General features: G+C 47.0%; 1 protein-coding gene across 4 annotated transcripts in view; it reads right to left on the reverse strand.

Annotated features, from left to right (window-relative positions):
* Positions 1–1,126: 1,126 nt before the first annotated feature.
* Positions 1,127–19,329, reverse strand: part of PADI2 (peptidyl arginine deiminase 2) — a 75,200-nt gene continuing 56,997 nt past the window's right edge. For 3 of the 4 annotated variants that reach the window (XM_043531917.1, XM_043531916.1, XM_043531918.1), the window contains 6 exons: positions 13,907–14,058; positions 12,875–13,019; positions 10,368–10,461; positions 7,607–7,692; positions 5,554–5,682; positions 3,596–4,229 (listed from right to left, as the gene is read on the reverse strand). In XM_043531917.1, coding sequence (XP_043387852.1) covers positions 3,996–4,229; positions 5,554–5,682; positions 7,607–7,692; positions 10,368–10,461; positions 12,875–13,019; positions 13,907–14,058 — 840 coding nt within the window. In that variant the 3' untranslated portion in view covers positions 3,596–3,995. Of the gene's footprint in view, positions 4,230–5,553; positions 5,683–7,606; positions 7,693–10,367; positions 10,462–12,874; positions 13,020–13,906; positions 14,059–19,329 lie in introns of all 4 variants that reach the window. The other variant, XM_037881431.2, reaches the window with a different exon arrangement.

A 19,329-nucleotide genomic window follows, 5' to 3' on the forward strand; every position in this document is an offset into this window, starting at 1 on the left:
TCCCAGGGTTGCATTTTGCACTCCCCCACCCAATACACAGTGAAACTTGCACACAGGAGCATCGCCATTAGGCACTCCTCTCTTTTAAGCAACAATGTAAAGTGTCATCAAGGTTTCCAGAGCAGTTTTATTTCTCCTTCATTTATATGCCCATCTCTACTAAGCAACCAATTTTTGATGGTCTATTGCATGGTCACATGAGGCTAGGTTCAGAGCTGGGCAAAAAAAGCCCAGTAAACTGTAATTGACTAGCACAGAACCAGCCAGGGATACATTAGAACTGCCATGAAGAGTGGTAATTGCTGTCTCCGGACACCTAGTATTTAGGTATCTAACTCCCTTGGAGGATCTGGGTCCTGGTTACTATGTAGGATTCTCAGGGAAGAGGGATTTGGCTGAAAATCAATCTGCGCCTTCTCTTACTAAGTACAAATAATACAAAGAGATTCAGTGGAAATCAAAGGCTGGACAGACTAGGCTCTGGTTCATCATATTTGGACCATTTCTTCACTGTCCAGAGTGTCTCCTTTAAAAAGGACCAGTTTCCTTCCACTTGGGGCAGAATGCCATCCAGCCAAGAGGATGGACCCCTCTCTACAGTTCTGGAGAGACCATACCTCTAATATTGTGTCCCTTTCTGTACCTCAGGTCCAACAGATACAGATGTGCTGGGGATAGTATAAAAAAGAGCAAAACGATGAAGAAAGGTTGAGGGATTGATTGATTTACGAGGAAAGATGTGCAGAGACTGGGTAATGCATGAACGTAACGATCTCAGCTAACCGAGGTATGTAAATACCAAAAAGAGAAAATATTTAAGGTGTGCAAAGAGGCATAACTGGAAATGAGGGGATGAAGTTAAGAAAGGGAAAATTTAGGCTGACAATAGGGGAAAATCTTCCTGGCAGCGAGCGTGACACCCAGGCACCACAATATTCACCACTATCATGTAATTAGGATATATTTTGCACAAAGTATGTCTTGTGAGGTATCATGTCTTGATCTGCTAGACAGTAATATCTCATTGGATTGTATGTGCTATCATCGTATGTGAAGTTTTGAAATTTGGCTCTGTGTGTGTTACTGAAACATGTTGTGAGATTGAAAACACCCACAAGCAGCCTTTCAGGTGCAACAGTAAAAAGGCCAAACAGTGTGAATGGTTTATTCAGGAAATGCACACAAGCACAGGGATTACCCCAGGAACTGTGTACAATAGAAAGTTCTCAGAGATAGCACTGCGCAATGGGAACTGTTTGACCCAGGTCATAGCAAAAGAGCTTTCCAGCAAGTGAGTAGAAAATATAAAAGGGGAAAAATGACATCATGGGCGGTCCTCACTCTCCCTACAACACCACACCTGGAAACATCTGAGGAATAAAGACTGAACAGGGGGGAAGTGATGATCCCAGGCTAAGGGATTGCTAACCCATGTATGAAAACCTGGGAAACCCAAGCTGCAAAGCCAAGGTAGCCTGTGCCTTAAGAATCTGCCAGCCTGTTTATCACTCCGGGTGGGAATTTGCTAATTCATATCCTATCTAGTATGTTAAATTCAGTTTGCAGTTTTGTTTATTTACTAGGTAATCTGCTTTGAGCTGTTTGTTATCACTTATAATCACTTAAAATCTATCTTTTTGTAGTTAATAAACTTATTTTATCTTTTAATCCACACCAGTGTGCATTTGACTAAGGTGTCTGGGGAAAAACTCAGCTTGGTTACCACAAGTGTGCATGGTCCTCGTCACATTGAGGGAGAGGCGGTCCGGATATTAAACTCATATACTGGCCAGATTTGACTAGGGCAGGATGGTACTACTCTGGGGTCCTAGGCTGGTGATTAGAGAGCCCGCATGTGACTGCAGCTGGGTGTGACCCTACCTGTGTGAATGCTGGTGGAAGTACAAGCTTGGAGGGCTTTGTAACTTGTCACAGCAGCACAGTGTGAGAGGGAGCCTAGGCTGGTGGGTCAGAGGGCTCAGTGATAACCCCAGTTCCAGATGGCACCCTGCGGGGAACCCATCACAGCGAGATCTATGGAATAATCTCCCAAGGAAAATTATGGAAACCACGTCTCATGGGATTTAAAAGTAGACTCGACAAAAATACTACCAAACATAATGCTGAAAACAATACTACAGTAGCAGGGGAATATACTAAATGCATGATCTATTAGGCTTTTCTAACTCTAATTTCTATGAATTCATGGAACAAAAGGTGTGAGACTCAAGAGCTTTTGGGCTGATGTCCAGTCCAAGTCTGGCAGCTTGATAGCCTTATACATGGACAAGACATTCCTCTTAATCGAGGGGTCACTTCACATGGGTTGAACTCTGATTCCAGACAGTAAACAAAGCTTGTCTTCCATATCTACTTGAAATGCAGGAATGTCCTGTTTGTTTGGATGATGGAAGCAATCCCTAAATTGTCCACTTAGACATAAAGCCATAGAATTTAAGTCCAGAAAGGACCATCAGATCATCTACTCACCTCCTGTAGATCACAGCCACCAACACCCTCCAGCATCCACACACTGAACCCAACAATCAAAATCAGACCAAAGTATCACAGCCCACAGGAGACTAAACTATTATGTGCCACAGACAGGGGGACCGAGGTGGCCTTGAGGGAGGTGGTTCCATAGAGGAAAGCTTATAAACAAAATTTTGCTTTTGAACAAAATCAGACCATATTCTCCCCTGCTGTGATTCCAATGACTTCTGTGAATAAGTTTGGCCACTGATGCTTAATGTTCAGCAGCAGATTTGAGACTTTCAAACCCAGTAAAACAATGTCTTGGATTACATGGAACAAGAAAGGGAAGAAATTAGACTTTTGAAATAAATGGTGATTGGTTAACTGCTGTGCAGGGACTTCTTATAGCCTAAATTGGAAACAGATCAGCTCATTTGCCCTACGCATCCTTCACAGCATAAGAATACTGCTGAATGCCAGAAGCAACCATGTTTTCGGCAGATTAGTGTGTTCCCTGGCAGTTTAAAGTTTAAAAAAAAAGTTACATTCCATTGCCAGATGATAAAAGAATTTATGTTCCTTTCATCCTTTAATTACTCTTCCCTTTACACCTTGCTTTCCAAATTTCCAGAAGTGATGATTAGTGTGGTGTATTGTGGACTGTGTTGGAATTGCAAGGTATCACTTTAAGAGTGGAGGGAGGGGTTCCTGGTCCTCCTTGCTAGGGCGTTTTGTAGGGAAGTATGTGAGCTGGGTCTAGCAGCAGTCATTCTGCAGCTAGCCAGCCTACAGTAAGGTGGGATGAGTTGTCCCTCACTGCCGTAGGCAGCAGCCTGCTTTGTCTTTCTCTGTTTTTTGCATTCTTGTGTGTTATCATGCTGAATTCTCAGAAATAAAGTCGTGTTACATTGCAACCTCCCAGCAAGAGCATTTTATGTTTTTATCTCACTTCTCTGTTTGTGTGCTGTGAAATATACCTGGTAGATCAGCACTCACACCTTTTGGTAGCTGAAATTTTGGTTTCTGCCTCTAATGAAGAGACTACACCTTGAACAATGCAGTGCAGAGAACTAGTGCAGCCAGGATGTGCGTATTTAAAGAAAAGACCAAGAGATTTCCACACTTTTTCCATTTAATTATCATGATTACAAATTATTGCCATCAGAACTCAGCAGAAGATGGCTTTTGCTACCATAGTTTCTATCAATCTTTTTTTGGTAGAATACCCCTGATCAGTTCAACCGCCAGCTGCCATAATCTCCAAGGGCTTGAAAAAAACCAGAATGGAATGGGCTGGGACCTGCAGCATGCAAACCAGAATGGCGTGTGGCTGGAGGACCTTCCCATCTAATGGGTGAAACACATCACACACAGAGGCGCCAAAGCACAGCACCGAGACTCCATACCAAAGTTCTAGTGATTAACTCGACCAAGCTCAAGCAAGCAAGCAACCAACCAACCAACAAAAAAAGCAGTGCCCACGTGAGCTTCGACTGCAGGAATCTCCACCTGCTCGGCTGCTAGGGAATCACATGCCACCACTTGAAGGAGAAGGGCTTGCGATGGACATTGGTACCGCAGTGGACCTCTCCCAGCATCTTATGGTAGGAGGAAATGTCATCAATGAAGCTGCACATCAGCCCGAGTGGCTCCAGCAGAGAGCGGACATGTGCTTCCAAGCAGCAATCTCCCTCGATGATTGGCCCGAATGGCTTTGGGATTCCCAGGTCTTGAGATAGGACAATCATGTTCACCTGTGTAATAAGGGAGGAGATCCAGGGTTGCATTTCAGGGGAGCCAATGCCAAGGCATGTATGGGGTTTTGAATATGTTTTGATTGAAATGTCACCTTAACATATAGAATAAAAAAGGCTAGTAACCAAGGTAAGAAGCAAAGGTAAAACTGACGTCTTGCTGTCCCTCCATGACTTCCCTGAGGAACTCACAGGTCACAACAAACATCCATGGAGCACATTGCTCATGTGTTTTGGAGACTGCATTGCTTTCCATTGGCCTCTGGGTGCAGTGCAAGGTGCTGATGATAGATGGGTGGGAAACGGTTTTCCTGTCCAGCGAAAATTTTTACGATTTAAATTTTTTTCCTGTTCAGGGTCAGGATGAAACTGTGACCTTTTGAAGTGGTTTGCAAAAAAACAGAAGAGACCAGAATAGCCTGGTGGCTACAGCACTCACCTGGATGTGGGAAAAGTTCCTGTTCTAACCAGTTGGTAATTCGGCTGTCTCTCTGGTTTTGACCAGAAATTCCATTCTGGACATGAGAAACATTTCCCAATGAAGGTTGAGTAGAAACTGTTACATTCCTACAAACAGTTTTGGTTTCAACAAATTGATGGACCATTTTTTAATTCTGATTTTAAAAAAATTCCATCGGAAAATTCCCAACCAGCCGCAGTATTGATCTAGCACTATAAATCTAGCACTTTATGGTTCAGGTCACAGATATGGTATCTTTTGCTCTGTCCCTTCCTTTGCGCTTTACCCTGACAGTGCATCAGCTGGGCTACTCAAGTTGGGTTTGAATATCTGAGAGTTCAAGGCTAAAGTGTTCTGAACAGGGGGCTCTTAACTCTGAGATTTGCTTCCCTTTCCTTGGTCTGCAAGACCCTACGTTTGCTGAGCTTGTGGGCAAGGGGCCAGGTCAGTCTATTTATTTAGGCCTAAATTAAAAAAAAGAAAAATCACTAAATGTTGGGTGCCCAACAGGAGACACCTCGGGGCCCCATTTTCAGAACGGCTGAGCACCCGTGACGTCTAATGAAGTCAGTGGGAGCTACAGGTACTTAGCAGCTCTGAAAATCAGACCCACAGAGTCCCAAATTGGCCCCCCAGAAACCAGGGAGTCTCTTAAGAAACGTTGGCCCTAGGCTTTGTTCTCAGGAGAAGGGTCATTTGGGCTTGGTAGTTCATTTCAGCGTCGGCTGCGGACACTTGGCACATATTGTGGAATTTATATTGCCTGTGTACCGGCAGCGATCATGATAGGCACCCTATTGAAACATTGAAACAGAATGGGTGGGGCCCTGAGCCAACCGGTCCCAGGGGAGGGGCCTCTCTCACCATGTTGGGGAAGTATGCCATGGCTTTGCCCATCTTGTCTATCTTGAAGAGCGCCGGGAGGTCTATGATGTCTTTTTCAGTCAGCCCCAGCTCTTTCTTGAGGATGTCTCTGTTCCAGTCGATGCAGCGCTGGGGTGGGTGGGGGGTGAAGAGAAGGAGGATAATCAGAGGGTTAATATGGACAAGCACAAGTTGGTCCAACAAGTGGAACAGCAGTATGGGATGGTCTAGGTGTTCTTGGTCCTGCCTCAGTGCGGAGGGATGGACTAGATGTCCTCTTGAGGTCCCTGCCAGCTCTACAATTTTATGATTATCTGATGACAGGGTAATCTCAGCTCCCACTGAAATTGGCTTGGTTCTCTAGCATGATTAAGGTGCAGTTGCATTAGCAGTGCAAGATCCCCACAGGAAATTCAAGGAATGAGGCTAACGTGAAAACTTCCAGGCAGCTGGCACACAGGATCACCACATTTATCTTCATCCTCGACTCTCGAAGCAGGTCAGGAGACCCCAAAAGAGCCTGGAGATTTATTGCCCAGGTCCCTCTTAGAGACCTGAAGATTTGCTTATTTCACTCCCTTGTCCCAGTGTTGATTCATGGCGTTGAAGGCCAGAAGGGATCAATACATCAGAGAAGACCCATGAGAATGCTTAAAGGATTAGAAAACATGTCTTACAGTGATAGACTAAAGGAGCTCAATTAATTTAGCTTATCAAAGAGAAGGTTAAGGGGTGACTTGACCTGCCAGGGTACTTAAATGGGGAACAAATATTTAATAACGGGCTCTTCAATCTAGTAGAAAAAGATATAACCTGATCGAATGGCTGGAAGTTGAAGCTAGACAAATTCAGACTGGAAATAAGGTGTACATTTTTAATGGTGTGAGTAATTAACCATTAGAACAAGTTTTCAAGAGTCACGGTGGATCCTCCATCACTTGCAATTATAAAATCAGGATTGGATGTTCTTCTAAAAGATATGCTCTAGGAATTATGTTGGGGCAGTTCTCTGGCCTCTGTTATACACAGGTCAGACTAGATGATCATAATGGACCCTTCCAGCTTTAGAATCTATGAGTCAACAGTGTGCCCTTGTTGCCAAGAAGGCTAATAGCATTAGTAGGAGATGAGCATTAGTAGGAGCATTGCCAGCAGATCGGGGGAAGTGATTATTCCCCTCTGTTCGGCACTGGTAAGGCCACATCTGGAGTATTGCATCCAGTTTTGTCCCCCCACTACAGAAAGGATGTGGACAAATTGGAGAGAGTCCAGCGGAGGGCAATGAAAATGATTAGGGGGTTGGGGCACATGACTTATGAGGAGAGGCTGAGGGAACTGGGCTTATTTAGTCTGCAGAAGAGAAGAGTGAGGGGGGATTTGATAGCAGTCTTCAACTATCTGAAGGGGGGTTCTAAAGAGGATGGATCTAGGCTGTTCTCAGTGGTGGCAGATGACAGAACAAGGAGCAATGGTCTCAAGCTGCAGTGGGGGAGGTGTAGGTTGAATATTAGGAAAAACTATTTCACTAGGAGGGTGGTGAAGCACGGGAATGGGTTCCCTAGGGAGGTGGTAGAATCTCCATCCTTAAAAACCTCTAACAAAGGTTTGACAAAGCCCTGGCTAGGATGATTTAGTTGGGGTTGGTCCTGCTTTGAGCAGGGGGTTGGACTAGATGACCTCCTGAGGTCTCTTCCAACCCTAATATATGATTCTATGAATCATCCATTCTGATCTCCTGTCTTTTGCAGGACATTCAGTTTCACCCCGTTGCAGTGACTGCCCGCCAGCCACGAGAGTAGGAAGGTTTCCTTTCATCAGTCCTCCCACTAGGGAATGAAAATGCTGCCTTTGCAAACTCTTAGCTCCTGCAATGACCCCCCCCGTGCTTCCACTAGCTTAACCTTGCCAGCTATGTTTCTCGTGGCACATATTTACTCAATGGGACAATACCATCTTCCTTTTTCCCCCTTGCCCTCCTCAGCAGCAGCGAAGCGCCTTTTGGGATGTCCTCCACATGCCACAGCCCCACAGTCAGCCCTCAGTAGCTATTTACCTGTACGTATTGATTCTCCTGCACCATGACCTCATTGGACAGGACCTTGTTAATGGTGACCCGTTTTGTGTCTGCCCCAGAATAACCTATACAGAGAAAACAAAATCAGCCATCTGATTAATGAAATGACAGCCAAAGCAAGCACCCTACACTAGAACATTCCAGTTCATGCTGGAGTTTCAGGGGCCTTGATCAAGGTACTTAAAATTATGAATAAAGTTGAGTCAAACCAACGCCCTGGATCAGAACACCCTGAACTTTGAATTTACATCAGGTCCATCAATAATTATAAAGGACACAGGGCCTGATCTTGAAGTCAACAGAACATCTCCCCCCTCCCCAACTTCTGTGGGTTTGGAGCAGGCCCACAGTGACGCGTGAGCCAGACCTTCTGTTTTACAATAGTTGATATACGCAGAGGTTTCTGGAATCAGGATGGAAAGTCCTGTGGTCAAGGCACTGCACGGCAGCTCAGGAGATTGGGAGTCAGTTCTAGCTTTCAGAGTAGCAGCCGTGTTAGTCTGTATCCTCAAAAAGAACAGGAGGACTTGTAGCACTTTAGAGACTAACCAAGTTATTTGAGCATAAGCTTTCGTGAGCTACAGCTCACTTCATCAGATGCATTCGGTGGAAAATACAGTGGGGAGATTTATATGCACAGAGAACATGAAACAACGGGTGTTACCATACACACTGTAACGAGAGTTCTAGCTTTGTCATTGTCGCACTATGTTACGCTGGGCAAGTCATCAAGGGCTTGTCTACACAGGGAAGTTAGTGTGGAGTCAGATAGGGTGTGACTTTAAAGTGCACTAACTACTCTAAATTAACTCCCTGTGTGGACACTCTTGCTCCGCACTAAGAGTGTCTTTGTGCACTTTAACTTAATATACTTCCAAAGTGTTCACGTGGGAGTTAGCACATGCTGGCGGCTCTGGGCTTTCCCCCGCATGTAGATAACCAACTAGGCCAAAGTTCCTAACCACGGCCAGTGATTTTGGGTGCCCGACTGGAGACGCTCATTTGCAGGGGTGCTGAGCACCCAGGGTTCTTGTGGACTTTATCTGGGGCTGTAGGGGCTCAACGATTGTGGAAAATCAGGTGAGCACGGTCTAAAGCTGTGTCCTCAAAACCAGAGGCACCTAAAAGCTGTGCTCATCCTGAGAATGTTGCCCTTAATTCCTCTGGGCCTCACATGGCTAATGATACTTCTCTACCTCGTATGGGGGTTGTGAGGACGAAGCTCTCAGTAACTATGGTGATGGGAGCTGTGTCAGTACCTAGGCCTGCACCAGAGATGGGCTGAAGAGTTTAAGTGGTGCACTTGTCCCTGACACTAGGGGGAATTTCATCCTAAGGGAAGAACTCATAATCAGAAGGTGTCCAAGCCAACTGTTCAGTCCAAAGAATCTGAAATGTCAGTGCTGCTTTGTGTGCTATGAGCCATCTAACGCCTTTACTGTTCATGAACGCTATTCAACAGCTGCACTATCTCGGTAATCTTCCTCTTTCTAAATGAGAGATTAAGTCCCTGGCAGAGCCGGCACAAAATAAATCATGGCACGTCAGGCCCTATATGGGAGAAAAGCTGCTGGAAAAAAAAAATCTGCAATTTGCAAACTATGGACCAAGTTTCAAGAGCTGTCAACAGAAGCATTAAAATATCTACTGTTGGTGGGTCCATATATCATTGTCTCACGGCCTCCATGTTACACAGTAATCCAGAGATTTAATGGCATTTCACCCCGGGGGAAATTCACCCCTATGCAGAGGGCCAACTCAAACCATATGCATCACTGAAGTCCCACGCAACTTCTCAAAATAGAGCTTGAATGGGACATTTGTGAATTGCACCCTCAGCAGGTGGTTATCTTGTGGGATCGGCTGCTGCAGGGGTTAGAGACAGTCAAATACCGGGGGCTGGATAACTTATGATAATTAACAACCAGCATGCTTGCTGACAACGAAAATACATCAGCTTCATTCTTCCGAGTGTAAGACAATCACTTCCGGGATTAGGGAAGAATTCCTTTCTTATTCCCCCTTGGAAATCATTGATGAATTGGCCAGGTGCATCATGGGCTTTTCCCACTGATGCATCTTGAGGCAGGACGTCTGACTTGATGGACCAAATGACCTCATCCAGTTTGGCAAATCTTCTCTTCTCTTTGGGAAAAAACCCCCAGCACTTTAGATGCCCCTTTCGGAGACCTAATCAATTTCTCCCATCTGATGAAAATGACAGTACTTTGGATACATTTCAAATGAAAACACAAGTACATTCTATGTGCCAGCTCAACATTTTGTAGATCCCCTTCTTTGTAAAGGGGCGCTAATTCCTTTGGCTTGTCCTGAAGCACAAAGAAAATAAAGACATGAAATCAGATGCATCTGTAGGGAAAAAAATACTTTGGAACACTTCAGATAGAATGTCCAGTTCAAAGTAATTATTCCACAGACAGAAAGGCCTATCTGATGACACGATGTTTCAGTTTTGGGTTACAGTCAGAGTTGCCTGAGTCTGGGGGTGTGCAGTAATATATGGCTCTGCACCATTCACTGAGGGTCAATACCTGAAGCCACATTTTATAGTTGGGGAAACTGAGGCAGGGAGCTGCTAAGTGACTTGGGATGAGTCAGTACAGGGTGGGGAATGGAACTCAGGCCGTCTATCACCCTTATTTGCTCTCACCACTAGGCCATACTGTCTCCCCTTACTGACTGCCTCTTTTTGCCGGGAAGCAGGTATGTAGTAACTTACCTTTGAACATGGTGGCTTCTCCATGGCCCTCCTTCTGCTTCTCTCGGAAGAGCTTGTAGCAGGCCGACGTGCTGGCCATGAGCATCCGGAATTGCTGGGAGAAAGAGGGGGAGGAAGGGAGTAAGGGACTCGCGAAGAGGAAAGCACCAAATAACTATAATCAAGAGCAGCCATAATAATTTACAACTCAGTAACAAACGCACAGTTGGTCCACCGCACTGAACACAAACTCCTTCTGGTCAGGGACCGCCCCTAAGAGCCAAGGGAGCTAATGGGAAAAAGCCAGGTTACTATAACTCCCTCTTACTCCACTGGGCACGGCCTCCCTATTGTACCTCATCAAGATTTGGAAACCCACAGCTCGCTGGTGCAGTTTCTCGGATCCTCCCAACCTAAGAAGCACCCGGCGCCTTTCACCCTGCATTGAACCCTATATATTTACTCCCATGTCCTGGAATCACTGACACTGGTTACAAAGCTCTCAAGAGCCATCGGTAAGGACCAGCTGTGCTAGATCTTCTTAAGGCCAACCAGCCGCTTCTGTCAAAACAAGGACTAAGAAGGTGTTTGCTTAGCAGCTGTGGCAAAGAGGACTGAACTGTCCATTATAATGGCTGTGCAATGAGCAAGGGAAATTCAGTGAACCCGCTCCACTAGGCACGCACTTCACAGGCAGAAGAATTTAATACATGTCTAGATGCAAACATTTCTGGCCATTTGTTTTTGGCCGGGCTTGTTTTTGTTTCGGTCGGTCAACGATCTAGTTCTTGGGATGGCGCGGCAGTCAAACTATTCTCTTCCGGGGCTGCATCCTGAGGGGTAAGGAGCAGCTGCAGCACCCACTGAACCTGTCTTGCCCACAGGAAATGCTAAATTAACCCTATGCCACTTTAGCTACTCGCTGCTTTTAGTCGCCCACATTTTAGACCTTTCTCATTCATTCAGAAATGAGCAGGCTGAGTTTTCTTTTGCGCCTGTCTCACATCACTGAGGCCTCGAAGCGCCTCACAGGCAGAACAAGGCCTGGGATGATCAAAGGAATCTAGCGGACAAAGGCCTGGTCTCTACTACAAAGTTTTGCAAGGATAGCTGTGTCAGCTAGGAATATGGAACGGGTGGGGGGGGGGAATCACACCTCCTAGCCGACACAGCTATGCTGGCAAACCCCCCCAGCGTAGATGTGACGACGATGAGAGAGCAGTGCTTCTGTTGGCAACACTAATGTCATCAGGGGTGGCAGGGTTGTATCATTTTTGGTGGTGCCCAGTACGGGTCCAAGTCCTGGAACCCCCCCCCCCCGCCTGCCTTGTAAGCCGATATATATATTTTTAAATAATGTAAGAATGTGAGGGCTCTGGGGTAGGGCTGGTGTTGAGGGGTTTGGGGTGTAGGAGGGGGCGTAGGGCTGGGGCAGAGGGTTGGGGTGCGGGGGGGGGTGAGGGCTCTGGCTGCAGGTGCAGGCTCTGGGGTGGGGTGGGGCTGGGGATGACGAGTTTGGGGTGCAGACAGGCAGCCCCGGGGCTGGGGCCAGAGAGGAGGACTCCCACCAGCCCTCTTCCCGCCGGCAGCAGCGAGCTCCAGAGGAGGAGCCCCTCTACCCCCTCGGCAGCACACTCACCCCGCACCACTGTCCCCTCTCAGGTGCAGGAAGCTCCCTCGCCTCCCCTATGGTGGGTGCTGGGTGCGGGCGGGGGGGAGGGCTGCCATCACGTGTGCACCTCCTCCCCTGCTGCTGCCCCTCACTGTAGCCTCACTGGGGGTGGGGGATGGGGCTGCCCCATGCCCAGCGTGCGGCAGGAGTGGTGACTGCGGGCAGGGGGGCCCTCTCTGCTGCTGGAGGGTCCTGCCAGAAAAGGGAAGGGTCCGTCTGTCCGTCCGAGGCAGAAGGGCAGGGTCAGGGTCAGGTTGCCCTGGCACTTGTGGTTGGGGGGTGCTAGGACCCAGCGGTGGCAGTTGATGCCGGGCACAGAGCGGAGCATGGAGCTGCAGGGGGCAGCCCCCCAGGGCGCAGGCAGGGACGCCCGGGGGCGGCAGGCTGGGCCGGGGCAGAGACCCGGCCCCGAACATTGTTGGAGCTGGGCCCCCGGGCCCTGAATATTGCTGGAGCACGGGCACCACGGGCCCATATAACTTGCCGCCCCGAACGTCATCCAGGAGGAGGTGTATTTACGCGGGCAGAACGCCTACTGGTGGTGTCTGCCAGCCTAGCAGTACCAACGTGGGCCCTGTAGAGTAGGCCTGGCCTTAGACACCCAACTCTGACTGAACTCCCATCGGTGCTTTTGAAAATATCAGCCCATGCCTCTAACAGCAAATAGATCAACGAACGGCCTCCTTCCCTGCCCTGAGACAACAGGGGCAGGTTTCCCTTTCAGTTTCATTTTTTCAAAGATGGGGCAAACATTATGCCCAAAGAGCTTGATAAATTTCCAACAAAAACCTAGCAGGGGCTTGAAGCTTGTTCCTTTCCCTTGTAACCTTTGGAAAATTGCCACCTGGTAGGTCACCTTTTTGTCAGGAAGGGGCACAAAAGTCACAAACTCATCCACATGACCCACGGTCAGCCAATCAGAGTAGAGCTCCACAGGCGACTGGACTTGCTGAGCATAGAGGAACTCTCTCACCACCTTGGTCATCCTCCTCCCAGCAGATCTAGCAGTTGATTGTCCAAAGGGCAAAAAAAAAAAAAAATACAAATGAAGAAAATAACATTTTAGACGGGAGACAAAGTGACAATGACGATGGTTTGAAGAAAAAAGCGATGCAACCAAAAGCGTGACTGCCCCGTCAATCCCCATCCAGCCCGGCAGAGACAGAGATTGTGGTGATGCTAACAATTCCTTTTCTACTGGCGTTTCCTAAAGACACCAACAAATACATTCATGAAGGTCACTCTGCTCCTGTGCGGACAGACAGCTCAAGTGCATGACCCACTTAACATCCATCCCAAGGTGATGCTGATAAAATTTCATAGCAAATTGTTGGTGACGAACGATTGCCATGGCCAAAACAGCTAAGAAGAGTCAGCCCGTGACCTTGCTAAACCACAGTCATTCACGACTGGAGAGGAGTCCAGACACTGCTGATCTTTGGAAGGGATTGTGAGGGACGATTGGAACCCAAATTGCAAATTGGATTTTGCACACACCCCTCCGTAGATTTACAGATTACAAGGCCAGAATGGACCATTGTAACAATCTGCTATGGCCTGTGTAAACCAGGCTGTAGGACTTCCCTGACTCAATTTGTGTTTGAACCTAGAGCAGATTTTTTAGAAAAAACATCCATTCTTGATTTAAAAAATGCCAGTGATGGAAAATTATGACGGGCCAAACAAATCCCCCGAATCTGTTGACGAGGTGTCAACAACCACAGCTCACCCTACAAGAGGGATCGAGAACTGCTCGGGCTAGAAATACACACACACACACACCATATACCCAGCTGTGTGGAGACAGATGGGCAGTTAACAGAGAACAGTGGTATCCTTACGACCCCCGATTGCTGTGAAACACGCCATCTTCCTAACTCTCTCTTACGTGGGGAAGCTGCTTCCAATGAGGATCCTCCCCAGGGGATATGCCTTCCCGTTGACGGTCACCGGAGGGCTGACTTCCAGGTTGCCGAAGGAGTCGAGACTGGTGACAGCCTCGAACAGAGGCTCCCTGGTCACGTAGCCGAAGTCTGGGCCCTGGGAACACAGCAATCAGCACAAGTGTTTATAGTGAATTCTCCTTCCTTGCCCCAACCCCATGTGGTCTTTACCAGACACGCCCATTACGCCTAAAGTTCCTGAACTCAGCATAGATGAATAAAATTAGTTTACCAAGATTGCTAGGGAACTAGAGCAGTAGGCATAAATTGGGCTAATGCTGCACTAGGGATTAATGGTGGAGCAGCACCCTTGGACCTGCTCTGTCTTTGGCATTTGACACACACAGTGCTCATAGATACAATGGCTTAACTGCTTCCCTTACAGCCTGAAGGTTTGATTGTGTCCGACAGTCCATGGATACATGATGAGGGTTCAGGAGGAGGGGGTTACATGGCAAGGGACCCCCTTCTCTCCATGAGATGCCCTCACTCTTCTCTGCACAATTGAGCAGATCTGTTTAGGCACGGAAGGAAGTGCAAGTGGACGAGAAGCTGGATATGAGTCAACAGTGTGCCCTTGTTGCCAAGAAGGCCAATGGCATTTTGGGATGTATAAGTAGGGGCATTGCCAGCAGATCGAGGGACGTGATCGTTCCCCTCTATTCGACACTGGTGAGGCCTCATCTGGAGTACTGTGTCCAGTTTTGGGCCCCACACTATAAGAAGGATGTGGATAAATTGGAGAGAGTCCAGCGAAGGGCAACAAAAATGATTAAGGGTCTGGAACACATGACTTATGAGGAGAGGCTGAGGGAACTGGGATTGTTTAGTCTGCGGAAGAGAAGAATGAGGGAGGATTTGATAGCTGCTTTCAACTACCTGAGAGGTGGTTCCAGAGAGGATGGTTCTAGACTATTCTCAGTGGTAGAAGAGGACAGGACAAGGAGTAATGGTCTCAAGTTGCAGTGGGGGAGGTTTAGGTTGGATATTAGGAAAAACTTATTCACTAAGAGGGTGGTGAAACACTGAAATGCGTTACCTAGGGAGGTGGTAGAATCTCCTTCCTTGGAAGTTTTTAAGGTCAGGCTTGACAAAGCCTTGGCTGGGATGATTTGATTGGGGATTGGTCCTGCTTTGAGCAGGGGGTGGGACTAGATGACCTCCTGAGGTCCCTTCCAACCCTGATATTCTATGATTCTATGATTCTATGTTTGCAGGCTCACATATCCCCACCCACAATGCAATTATCGGAAGATCACTGTCTGACTTACACAAACCCTTTGCTGGCCGAATGAATAGATAGGAGGGTAAAGTGGCAGCTGGAATGGTTTACAGTAAACAGTCAGACATGCAGATGGGAAAACGTCCTCCTCCTCAACTCAACACTGCTCCAACTTCCGGAGGGTCAAAATATCAAGAGTATTAGCAGAGGGAAACCTGTGAATGAGCAGTTCTTGATGAAAGCTGGCAAATGTTCATGGTACAATGTGGTCACAAAGGATGAAATTCACCCCTGTGCAGAGTCATGCCAAGGACTATGTCCCACTTAAGTCTTATTTTCAGGGGCTTACTGGAAGTGGCACTTAAGCGGTCTTGGGGTGATGCTCTGCAGGAGTTGAATTTCACACTATCTGCATTGCCCGCAATAATTTGCTGACATTTTGGGTCAACTGCACGGCAATATTGAAAAGGGAAATAAATGCTAACAGTGCAGCAAAACCGTTCACTGCCGTTCCAGAGGTATGGTAAGACTGTCTGGCAAGTGGTTTACAAAAGACAACACAAGAAGCCATTGATGTGCATACACATTGCTTTCACACTGTGATGTGTGAGTGACAATCTGATTTGCAACGTTATGGTTTAAATTCTAGGGGAAAGGGAAAAGCTGACAATGGAAGAGGCTGCTCGCGCTTGGGTATAAAGAAGTTGCATTAGCAAGGGAAAATGTATTGCAATGTTGCAGAATTGGCAGGCAGAATTGGCAGGCCGCTGTGCAACTTCATTGACATCAGCCTAGTTGTGCCAGGGATAAATTTGGGCCACTTAGTTTAGTGCAGCTGGGGGGAGGGGAACGGGGGGGACTGATTCTCCACTACCTTGCATCTTGTGTTCTCATTTACACCCATGCAAAATGCTGCCAATCCAGAATCCTACACTCACATTAAACCAGGAGGCCTGCTCTGCATTCACTGCCACAAGTGCGTATCAGCCTATGCGCAAGGTGCCCAGCCACTTGATGGCGTCGTCATCAGCCAGGTGGACGCCGTCCAAAGAAGTCTGTGGGCACTTGGCAAGGACATGCGACACCGTCTGGAGTTCGGAAGCCTCTGTCTGAACGAGCGGACGAGGACACATTGGACGGTGCTGGTTATAATGGGATACGCACTTGGACATGGGCCTCCGGCATCTCTTTCTTTTTCTGGAACGGTCACAGGCTTGTTTACGCTATGCCCGGGAGACACACTTGGCCAAAAGGGATCCCTTCACGCGCACAGTAGGCCCCATTTCTGCGGGGGCCATTAGACTGATTTATACGAGAATGCGGACGTGTCGGTTTAACAGGTTGGTTTCTGCTTACTCCTCCGAATGTTCTGGGCTCATTTAGCTCTAGAGGCACGAGAAGGGAGCCTGCTTTTATACGACGGGGAAGAAGATCTCACTTTCTCTTTCCATCCTCTCGCCAGCTTCCAGAGATTAGTTGTTTGGACTTTTTTTTTCTGAAAGGGCCTGAAATCCTTCCCTTGCCAGGATTTCCCTGGGGGAGCTCAGGGTTTATTTTTGCTTAAGCAGTTCAGGTTCTAAAGCACGGTCTGAACCAGTGATACTCAGATGGCTCGGGAGCCGCAAGTGGCTCTTTAATGCCTCTCCTGTGGCTCTGCAGCATATGGTATTAAAACACAGTGTAATATCACTGTTAACGAATCTAAGTTATGAACCAATCAGGATGCTTTCCCTGTGTTATTAACCAGTGAAGTTATCAACTTGCACTCAGTTATTAACTTACTTGCTGTGAGAATAATATATAAACTAAATATTTCCCAGTCACACTGTTTAAATATGAATGATGAGCGATCACTCGTTACCGAGTATGATCATCTTCCATGGGAGTTATGGGTCCTCAGGTGGCTAATAAGGCCAATCCTTGAACCATAAGTTCTATTACAATGAGGGCAGATGTTTTCAGGCTCAGCAGGAGGCTGTTCACCATGACTGGAAGCCAGTCTCTCCTTTCTTCTGCGCCTCTTGTCCTCTTCAGCTTGTCGGCGAGCAAGTTCACTATGCAAGGGACCATCACGTAGGACTTCACTCCATTTTAAGCGATCCTGGGCAAGTGTCTCCCAAGTGTCAATATTACACTTTTTTAGGTTGTCCTTCAGCAAGTCCTTATAATGCTTGTGTTGTCCACCCACGTTATGGTGCCCTTCTTTCAGCTGAGAGAACAGGACCTGTTCTGGGAGGCGATGGTCTGGCATCCGCACAACGTGACCAGTCCAGCGGAATTGCTGACGGATGATCATTGCCTCGATACTGGTGGTCTTTGCCTCTTCCAGAACATTAATACTGGTGCGCCTGTCTTCCCATTTGATCTTCAGAATCTTACAAAGGCAGCGTTGATGGTGCCTCTCAAGGACTTTCAAGTGGTGTCTATAGGTTGTCCAAGTTTTGGACCCATACAACAGTGTTGGGAGAATAACGGCTTGATAAACAAGAAGCTTGGTGTCTGTTTGAATGTCATGATCTTCAAAAACCTCGTGCCATAAACGAGAAAAAACTACACTGGCACAGCTCAGGCGGTGTTGAATTTCTGCATCAATATCTGGCTTGGATGAGAGATGACTTCCAAGGTAGAGGAAATGATCGACATTCTCCAGTGCCACTCCATTGATTTTGATAGATGGGGCATGAAATACCGCATTTGGAGAAGGCTGATAGAGCACTTTAATCTTCTTGATATTAAGAGTGAGACCAAAGACATGCGTAAGCATCGGCAAACACGTTCAAGACAGTTTGAAGATCTTTCTCAGAGTGGGCAAAGATTGCGTTGTCATCAGCATACAGGAGTTCCACAAGAGATGGTGTGGAGATCTTACTCTTGGCTTTCAGCCTGCTAACCCTGAACAGCTTTCCGTCCATTCTGTAAATGATTTCAATGCCAGCTGTAAACTTCCCAGCAATCAGGTAAAGAATGACAGCAATAAAAACTGCAAACATGGTTGGAGTGATGATACAGCCCTGTTTGACTTCTGTTTGTACTTTGAAAGGTTCACTCTGGGAGCCAGTGCTGCTCAGAACAGTAGCTTTCATGTTATCATGAAGGAATTTTAGGACATTGATGTATTTATCAGGACATCCAATCTTAGAAAGTACAGTCCAGAGGGCACGGTGATTCACTGAATCAAAGGCTTTAGTTAGATCAATAAAAGCTATGTACAGTGGTCAGTTTTGCTCCCGACACTTTTCTTGCAGCTGCCGTGCTGTGAAGATCCTATCCGCAGTTCTATGACATGGTCGGAAACCACTCTGTGACTCCAGTAAAATTTCTTCTGAGAGGGGCAGAAGGCGGGTTGCAAGGATCCACGCCAGAACTTTGCCTGCAATGGCTAGGAGGGAGATACTACAATAATTTCCACAATCCACTTTATCTGCTTTCTTGAAGAGGGTAACAATCAGGGCATCCCGCATTTCACTGGGTATCTCCTCCTTTATCCAGATTTTAAGGATAAGCAGGTAAAGCTGCCAAATTAGCTCTGGTCCACCATCTTTAAAGATTTCAGTGGGGATCCCATCTAGACCTGCTGCCTTGTTGTTCTTCATCTGCTTGGTGGCATTGTGTACCTCATACAAATCGGGAGGGTCTCCGAGCTCATCCCTAAATTGTTGGTGTGGGATTTGCTTAAGGACTTCATCTGCAACCATAGAATTACAGTTAAGGAGCTCTTCAAAATGTTCTTTCCAGCAAGAATTGATGGCTTCATTGTCCTTCAAAAGTGCGGTTCCATCCTTAGAGTGAAGAGGATTCATACCATGGCAAATTGGCCCATAAATAGCCTTGGTGGCACTAAAGAAACCACATGTATTGTGGATATGCGTGAGATGTTGGAGTTATTGCGCTTTCTCAGTCCACCATTTGTTCTTGAGTTCTCTGGTTTTAGGTTGGACTTCCGCTCTTGCTTTGGCATGGGCTTCTCTCTTTATGTTACAGTTTATGTTGTTCTGCCAAGCAGAAAATGCCATTCTCTTCTCATTGATGAGTTGCTCAATTTCAGCATCGTTCTCGTCAAATCAGTCCTGATGTTTTCTGGTTTGGTAGCCTATGGTTTCCTCACAGACATTGATGATTACTGCTTTCAACTGGCTCCAATGTTCC

The sequence above is a fragment of the Chelonia mydas genome, chromosome 18 (genome assembly GCF_015237465.2).
Source record: "Chelonia mydas isolate rCheMyd1 chromosome 18, rCheMyd1.pri.v2, whole genome shotgun sequence".
In the NCBI taxonomy this organism is placed as follows: Eukaryota; Metazoa; Chordata; order Testudines; family Cheloniidae; genus Chelonia; species Chelonia mydas.